General features: G+C 42.1%; 1 protein-coding gene across 1 annotated transcript; it reads right to left on the bottom strand.

Annotated features, from left to right (window-relative positions):
* Positions 1-908: 908 nt before the first annotated feature.
* Positions 909-8538, bottom strand: LOC311046891 (cytochrome P450 2D3-like; the record flags this gene model as incomplete). Its single annotated transcript, XM_084059471.1, has 11 exons — positions 909-1099; positions 1384-1525; positions 3612-3713; positions 4458-4543; positions 4862-5001; positions 5242-5348; positions 5478-5546; positions 6127-6287; positions 6493-6651; positions 7023-7185; positions 8377-8538. The coding sequence occupies 11 exons, from the start codon at positions 8536-8538 to the stop codon at positions 909-911; spliced, it is 1482 nt and encodes a 493-aa protein (XP_083915597.1).
* Positions 8539-9743: the final 1205 nt, after the last annotated feature.

Consider the following 9743-nt stretch of genomic DNA (forward strand, 5'->3'; position numbering starts at 1 on the left):
TATTTCATGTTAAGTAAACCCAAGTTAAAGTTACAGGTTAAAATGACATAGACAGTGATGTATGATACAAGTCCGCTTTCTTTTCTGGTACATCCCACTGAAAACATAATTTCACAAATAGATGAAAGTTTGTGCTCGTGTCCATTGATAGTGTATAATAGTATTTGGGCATATCTGTCAATGGACTCACTTATGCCTTCTCCTGGCCCAGGTAGACTGAATCCTGACAAAACATTCTTACCTGTGCCCCTTGCTTTTGTACTGTCTAAGTCAGTGAAACAATACACAAAAGTTTCCCTTTAAAAGTTGCATACTTGGCTGTATATAAAATAATGCAAACTATTAGTATTGAAAAATATGTCTTTCAGGAGACGGAAGCGGAACCTTCCAGGGTGTGATAGTCTAGGCTTTTGTTGACAGATGTCAACACTGTTTACACAGGAAAGGTCAACAGAGTACACTCTCTCTTTTTGCACCAATATTATGCTTCACATATAACCCAGTTGCACACAGTGTTCCAGGTAACACATAAGCAATGCATTATGTAATAATAATATTACTGTCATGAGTAAAATAGGCTACTATATTACTTTTACAATATCAATACAGTATTGTCAATATGTTTCTCTACCATTCACTATTTAGACTACTGAGTTGTTTAATATCAATATGTAATATTGTGTGTGTTAAAGTTAACCACATGAACCCTATAGCTTCCCTATTTCACCAATTCCAACCATAAGAGATGGCGTTTGTTGAAAGACTGAATGGTAAGCTACTACAGTATATGGTAGGGGGAAAATCTTGAAATTTAGAGCATTGTATAATAATTCCCCTTTATTCATCAATCATCATTGATCAAAATGTCCCCCTTAAATCCATCATTTTGATTTAGACAATGATACGCCCTACTTAGTGTCTTGTCTAAGTCTGATATACATGTGGTATGGTTTGGGGCTGATGACGCTTCCAAACAGAGGGGTGTAGTCTGGCTGTCCTGCATCCTCAGGCCAGATGAACTTGAACCTCCTCAACAGAGTCACCATGATCAAGAAGAGCTCCATACGAGCCAGACCCTCTCCCAGGCATATGCGGGGACCTGTGGTATGAAAGAGCAACATGATGTATAACCTTTTTTTGTATTTTCCCCACTCCCCACAATGTCATCAATATGATGTCAGTCTTGTCACACGGCTCCAGAGTAAAAATACTACATACATTTGATACTATAGCGCTTTTAAAGAGCTCAAAATAAAAACCACTTCATTAGGAAAAACTAGTTAAAAAAGGCCTCTAAATATGCCGTTATTAGACCCCAGCTTGTTTTTGTCATGGTAATATTATCTTTTTTCACAAGAATCTTTTCACAAACAGCTGAACCACCTGCAGAGAAGGGCATGAAGGCTTCTGGCTTAACAAACTCTCCCTGGTCATTCAGGAAGTTTTCAGGGTTGAATTCATGAGGGAATTTCCATTGTCCCTTCTCAAACAGCACTGAACTCAGGTTCGGTATGATCACAGTTCCCTGTGAAAAGAGGAACTAACATTAGATTCTGTGCAAATTTGATAATACACAAGCAAAGTTACACCAAACATTCCTCCACTGCTCCCTACCCAGCCCATTTGACCAGGCACAGGCCCACCTATTATACGTAGCTGTGTGTACATGAAACACTATTCAGATTGTAAAACACTTTGCACAACACGCCTAACGTTTTGTGCAGTACTACTGTATATTCTTCCACAAGTGGTTCTAAAACAGTGTGCGGGGAGCGCATACCTCGGCCAAATTGTCAAGATGTACCATATCCACCTAAGATATGAGTGCTGGCAACCCTGACGTAGCCCTGACGGTAAGCGTATTGCGTCACTTCCTGTATTGTCTGAGCTAGCGAGACGTGTATCGTTTAGCTGCGCAAGACGTTAACGTTGATATTATTGTATTGTTGTGATTTGAGCACACACTGCCACTGCTAACTACTACCCTATCTCTCTACTGTGTGGTGACTTTATCGCTGCTTGGGCTGATTGTCTAGCTAAGGGACTAACTTTGCCGTTGGTTGTTGGCTTTACAATTAGCCTAGCTTTAGCTTAGCGGCTACCCTGGCCTGCTGGGCGATGGCTTCTCACTCCTCCCCCCGGTTCCCTTCTCGCTCTCATCCTCGCTCCTGTGCTGAATGTCACATGCATAGTTACAGCTCCGACGCCTTTATTGAATGTGCGGATGTATGTAACAAGTGCTGTGTGCTTGCAGCGCTGGAGAGGAGGCTCTGGCGGCTAGAGGAAACTATAGCTAGCGGTGCTCACATTAGCCTAGCCTCTGCTCCCGTGCAACAGGGAACAGGGGGACATTACCAGTCACGGTCACCGATCGTGACTGATCATAGTCCCCACACGCACCCCACGACCCAAGACGGCTGGGTGACTGCTCCTGGTCGTAGGCGTAGTAGGCCTAGTAAACAAAAGCACACGGGACACCAACCACTTCACGTTTCAAACAGATTTTCCCCACTCGCTGCTACACCCGTTGAGTTTAGCAGTGAGACGTTAGCCCCACTCGGTGACACGCCCCCTCCATATGTCACTGAGAAAACAACTCTGGTTATTGGTAGTTCTATAATGAGAAACGTGAAGTTAGTGACACCAGGGACCATAGTCAAATGCATCCCTGGGGCCAGAGCGGGCGACATCGAATCAGATTTAAAAATGCTGGCTACAAGTAAACACAAACGTTATGATACAATAGTAATCCACTGCGGTGGCAATGACACACGACTTAAGAGATCAGAGATCACAAAGATAAATATTGAGTCTGTGTGCACATACGCAAAGACAATGTCGGACTCCGTAGTTTTCTCTGGTCCCCTGCCAAATATGATTGGCGATGAGATGTACAGCCGTATGTCTTCATTCAACCGCTGGTTATCAAGGTGGTGTCCAGATAATAACGTGGGCTTTATAAACCATTGGCAAACTTTCGAGGGGAAAACTGGTCTGATGGGGAGAGACTGCATACATCCAACCTGGGATGGTGCAGCGCTCATCTCTAGAAATATAGACAAGTTTATCGACAATAAACTATGACCACCCAGAGTTGGGACCAGTGAAAAGTGAATTGTGTCTTCGGGGCAGCATACCAATCATTCCCACCAAGTTTCATGAATATCTCCCCATTCATTCACTAATTTGACAAATCCGTTCAAGATATTTTTTCCATCCGTTACAATTGATTTGCTAACAGACAAACAAACAATCATAATGGGACAAACATAAACCCTGTCAAACTTTGTTGGCGTAGGTGATTATATCTGTGCCCTTCAAATAATGTCAGAATCTCAAACAAATCAAAAGATGATGGTCCTCACTGACTTCCATGATAAAGATGACACAATTAAGATTTACTAGTCCAGTCCCCAGTGGTTCGCAACCACTGGATGGTTGTGGCTCCTTCTGTCGCTCAGGACGGAGGAACAGACGGACGGATGGAGGGACTGACAGATTAATAAACACTGCATCATACAGTAGGTGTCACAAAAGAGATTACCATGATACTTTAATTTCCCTCTCCATCAGTTCTCATTCTTTGATGTGAATGCTGCGTTGTCTCTTACCCTGGGTATGGAGTATCCCTTGAGCTCTGTGTCTTTAGTGGTGCAGTGGAAGACACTGAGAGGAACCGTGTTAGCTATCCGGAAGATCTCATGGGCCACAGCCTGCATGGACAGAGACCAATCACTACAGTAGTATACAAGGAAAGTGTGCTCCTCGGAGCGCAAATCCCCCACAGGCCGGGTTGCCTACCCAGGGCTGTGTTGCGACGTGTTTGTAGGTAGAGTAGATCTCATTATACAATACAAGCATCAAGAGAATCAAGAGGGGGTTACACTATTTGTCACTGACTCATACAGGCAGTGAAATGTTGGTGTGCTACAACAACAATAGGCTACAAACTGTATACAACAAGGGGGGGGGGGGGCTAAAATGAACAGCATAAGAGGTTAAGAACAGTTTAAGAAACTATACACTATAACCCTCTTTAATCTACAGATGCCGCTTCCGTTTTATTTCATTTCGTTTTTGGATATCCGTGTTCAGTGCTCTGAGAGCTGCAGGGAAAGAGCTCTTCCTAAGCCTTGAGACCCTCCTTGAGCCCCTGGCTGTGAGGCACCACAAGCACCAGTTTGCAATCAGTTACTGGGGTGCCATTTGTCCTTCATAATCCTCAGCCCTACCCAAGCACCTATATTCGTATGCGTCCTGCAGGGAAGGGAGGGAGCTCTCTGTCAGGGTGCTCGGCCGACCACACCACCTTCCACAGAACTCGCAGATCCTTGGAGTAGCTATTTCCATACATACACTAGTGATGACCCCTGTCAGAATGCTCTGGGTAGTACTGGAGTAGAAGGCTCAGAGGACCTTATAGTTAGTTATAATTGTATTCAATGAAATAACTGCACCTGTACATAGGGCATCTGGTGCCTGTCTTCAAAAGTTGGCTGATCTTTCCCCTCAAGCACACGGTCTATCTCCTGCTGACAGCGTTCTGAGAGAGAAAGAGTCAGCAAAATGACCAGAGGTTTACCACTTATTGCCCTATTTGAAAAAGAACAAAACATTGACGATCTACTACCTCAACGCATCACATCGCTAGTAGTTGTAGAGCTTCACTGCTATTCTTTTTTTTTCAATGTCATTTTTGAAAATGTGAAATTGTCCTAAATAGGGACAACATTTAGGAAATCATCCTAAATAGGGACAACAGGGTTAAAGTGGTTAACGTATGTGGTATACATATCTCATACTATAGAAATGACTTGCAATTGAACAGGGTGAATTGGTTAAATTATTCCACAATAGATACCCTGTATCTGTGGGTAGTTCATAAGGTAGAGGAAGCCAGTGAGTAGGGTGTTGGAGGTGGTGTCAGTCCCAGCAAACTGGAGATCCATAACATAGGCGATAAGCTGATCATCAGAAAATGACGACTCGTCATTAGTTCCACTCTTGGCAAACGATTGAGAGAAGAAAAAAAGAGGGTAAACATTTATTCAATACATTTCTCATTTTCATCTGAGTTTAATAGTATAAATAGCTACTGTTCACCAGACATTTTCACTCACAGGATTTGAACACACACACACACGCACACGCACACACACGCACACGCACACGCACACGCACACGCACACGCACACGCACACGCACACGCACACGCACATGCACATGCACATGCACACGCACACCTTTTCCAGTTCATCCAGGTAGCAGTCCAGTAAGTCTCGTGGTTTTTCAGGCACCCTGGTGTTTTTGTGCTCAACCACTAGCTCCGTGAGTTTAAGGTGCCCAGCCTGAACAGATTGGTTGGGTTTTCAATGTTTATGTTGTGACAATAATTTACTTTTTTCTCATCAAAGATTGCCTTTTGGTGTATACAAGAATTTCTAGGGCATAGACACATTTTACAAGTTCATACATACCCTAATCAGCTTGAAGGATTTCTGGAAAGGTAGTGGCAGGCAACGCACAATGGGAACAGAGTCATAAAGCTGTAGGGACAGAGGAGCCTCATGTTTGCATGCAGCAGCTCAATAATACAAAATGGACATACTGTAAATATCTAATCTTCAAGAATCACCACCCATTATGAAATAAAAACAAATAGACACGTTTGTTACTTGACACACAATGAAGTATAGGATTTAAGTGGTTAAGCTATTCTGATGGTTTCTTTGCAGATCATTTAGATCAGCACTTTGGCAGAATCTGTTAATTAGAATCAGAAGAATCGGCTTTATTGTCACATCCCAGGTTTACTCCTGGCATTATGTCGAAGTGTCCTTTAGCAAGACCTCCCAATGTCCCTCACCTGTATGAATGAATGAACCATTGTAAAGCGCTTTGAGCACTTGGAAAAGCGCTATAAAAATGCAATTCATTATTATTATTAAGACACTGAACCCCTTTTTGATTTGAAACAAAAACAAACACCTGGGTGCCGAGGCTACTGAACCTCTAACTGCTTGCAACGAGCAGGTTGGTGCCTTGCATGGCTGCCTCCGCCATTAGTGTTTGAATGGTTGAATATAATGGATATATTGTAAGGCTATATACAGTCAATTTACCCACCATAGCCCAAGGTCCATTTATAATCTTAGAGACTTCTTTAAAAATGCCAACAAACAGCTTGATGAACTCATCGTCATAGGTGTGGCGTGTCCCAAACAGAACTAGGCAGATGATGTTGTTGGCAGCATTATGGAACAATATGTGAGGATTCATAGTTTTACCTGTATAACAAATAATCCTGATTAATTATATGGTTAAGACCAAATGGCTTCACTGAAGATTACTACAAGTTTAATTTTCTCCATATACTGTAGGACAATTTCAACAACAGAGGGAAATGTGCATAAAAAAATCATTCAAATGTTATCCCTGTTAGGGCTTATATTGAGGGTCTTTCTTTCTGATAATGGCTGTTCTCTATCTTACCAATGCTGCTGTCCAGTACCTCCACCATATGTTTTATCTCTCCCAAAATCCTGTCCTCCATGGACTGTTTCCCTAAACCAAAGTTCCTTAGTGTCATTAGCGCAAAGCGACGGTGCTCCCTCCAGCCATGATTGTAGTCTGCTAGAACCACTCCCGGAGCTAATTTAAGAAAGGTACAAGTCAGAAGTTAATTACATGATTTGTTTAGAGAGAACCACTGTTGTTTGTGCAGAATGATCAACTAGAAAAGGAACAGGCCAGATGGACTATCCAGAGCTGGGTAAGTAATGAGTTGGAGCTGTCAGGACCTGAGTAACCTACTCAGGTTACTCAGGAAAATAGCTTTCTCTATCGTATCGAGACTATCTCTCCACCCAGACAAAAAGCAATAGCCAATCAGTTACTTTGACACGTGCCTTTCAACCCTTTCAACCGTTTACCCTGGAATGAGCCGTTTCAGTGCAGAGGCACACACTTGCATGTCATTATAAAGTATCTAAAATTAAAATATCACAACAGTTGCATTTTACCTTTCTGTTGTATTATATGATTCATCATGAGTCCTTTGGGTCGTCCTGCAAAATCAGCAGCCTTTGTGACCAGGGCCTCCTTTATGGCCTGGAGCCCATTTACAACGACTACTGGTGTGGGGCCAATGAACAGACTGTAGACATCACCATAGCGCTCGGCCAACTGGGAGAACAGTGACACTGGCAGTTATAGTGAAAGTGAAAGTGGAATAACTAGTCACCATCATTAATGTTTCGTTCATTTTGCAAGTGGCCTACAGTAATAATATATGTGCAATGCAATACAATGCCAATACCTGGAAAATACACTCAAAAAGAAAATTAGTTGTATACCAGAGAGATCAACCATAGAGACAAGTCATTTAGCATCCCAATTCCAGAATGGTAGCTACTACCATATAAGCATCCATCCTACCATGTCCTGTTCTGATGTGCTTGAAATTGATGGTGAAAAAGTTTCAGTCAGTTATCTTTTTTTGTAAAGCCTCGTGTTATGTTTTATTTCATTAAAGCCACATCAAGTAACTTTTTTTGAATAAAATGTTTATGAATAAAATTTAATTTTGTCCAATCTGTATGTAAAGTATGTTAATACAATATAACTTATACCATTAGGGTGGTTGTATTTTGTCTCCCTGCTCTTCTATTGAGACATTTAGATTGTGTCAAAGGTCAATCATGTCTCACCTAGACACAGGATCTGACAGACTTTTGACCTGATGGCCAAGATTACATTTATCCCCTGAGCAAGCAGGCAGGCTCTATTAGCTCAATGGTAAACATTTCAGCATGTGCGCAGGAAACCAGGTTCAAATCCGGGGTAGAAGAGGAAAGTTACTGATAGCCATGAACAGCATCAGATACAGCCATCAGTATCGTGGGACGACATCTTCTCAGCATGTTTAAACAGGAATGTCAAAAGGTACCAAGAAATAAACACCAATTCAATTTCAATAGAATCAGAATTGGTTGACATGGTTTCCTCATCATGAGTTCAGTACTATGTCCAAAAGTCTTCATTCAACACACGCACGCACACACGCAAGTTATAACAGGGTATAGTGGAGTAATGCAGTTAGTATTATCAGCATAGCACAAAGAAGCAGTGATCTGGAAATTATTTTGGGTGTTGTGACTTGACATATGCTTGAAACAATAATTATGCCATATTTGTGTTTTTGTCTTCAGATTCCTTCTTGGCTACTAATGGTAACTAACTAGTGGTAGCATTCAAATGGGAAATGTTTTTTTTTAAACTTTAAAACAGATGTTCAATGTAGAGAAAAATGGGTATCTGACACTATCAGCCCATATGTGTTGTCTGTAGTGTTTTGTATGAAGTAGGTGTCGCTACCTTCCCCAGATCTTCAAGCGGATTCTCCAGAGTGATTTGCAGCAGGTTTCCAAAGATGGGGAAGGGTCTGGGGCCTGGAGGGAAGTTTTTATCCCTGCGTATCCATAAAAGAAAGAAAACGAGGCAAAAGGCCAACCATAAGAGAATAAATGATCCAAACATCATTGACCATCTACTTGTAAGAGGTTTCTTTACGCACTACCAGTCACAGCAGTGTCTCTCATCTAGTTTAGCAAACAAACAGTTACAGTCATGGCATTAATTGACAGGGTCATGTGGCACTGACTGTGGCAGATTGGCCTTTGGCCTGTGCTGGTCGGCTGTCACTCATTTACCAGAATCTGGTTCATCTGCTTTCTTTGATTGACCCCTTTCACAGAGATATTTATACAGCTGAATGTAATAACTCTAATTGTGGGTGTGTTTCATTGTGTAGCAAAGGCGCAACCACACTAGTCCTTTAGAGGTGCCGCTGGCCAACACACACACAAAAAAAACACAAAAAAAGAATTGTGTTCTCTTGGCCTAATCTCTCAAGAACAGATTCTGCACTGCGTTGGAATCTGTCTTGAAGGTCCGTCAGAACGTGTACACACTGTGTGGGAGTGGGCGTGGCTTCAGAGGCCGCGCTTTATCCAATCAAATGTAGTGGGCGGGATTCACATGTCCGTCATCCTTCCCGACTCGAAACTTAAACCGAAACTAATTTAACAATAGCGTCCGCGGAGCAGACAACCACGGAAAGATATTCACATTTGAACTTACTCTTTCATCATAGAAACAAGTGGGCTTATAACCAAAACCATCCATGTTCTCTGGGAGAAGTGGTGTTAGTGTTCCGTGTACATAATGTTATCTAGTCGGAATGAAAACGCAAGCTCACCACCGGAAGTGGAGCGGTGAAGGCAGACTTAAACCCCGTTTCCTTGCGCACATGTGCTGCGTCGCCATTGTCCCAGAGTCACACTCAGGAGGAAGAACAGCAGAGGTCGCTTAAATGTCTGCTGTGAAAAGGGTCATACCTAATTTGTGGCACGATTACCAGGGGCTCTCCTCTCAGAGGAATTCTGGGAAACCTGAGATGATACAGTTAAGATGAAATTTAACAGCCATTACAACTGGCATGTTCATTTTAGTTGTGATTCCATGACAACTAATTACAGTCTTGGTGCATAGCAGTAATACAATGTTTCACAATGGCTGCTACACCTGTTCCTTAGTGGTTGCATCTGTATCAAGTATGATAATATTAGAGTGCAAGATACAGTATGCTAGAGAAGAGACATATCCTCTGGGTAAGAAATAACTTAAATCTCATTATACAATATACAGTAGTATAAATTAGTACAAAACACACACATTATTGA

This window comes from Gymnoscopelus microlampas (genome assembly GCF_963454915.1).
Source record: "Gymnoscopelus microlampas genome assembly, chromosome: 6".
Taxonomy (NCBI): domain Eukaryota; kingdom Metazoa; phylum Chordata; class Actinopteri; order Myctophiformes; family Myctophidae; genus Gymnoscopelus; species Gymnoscopelus microlampas.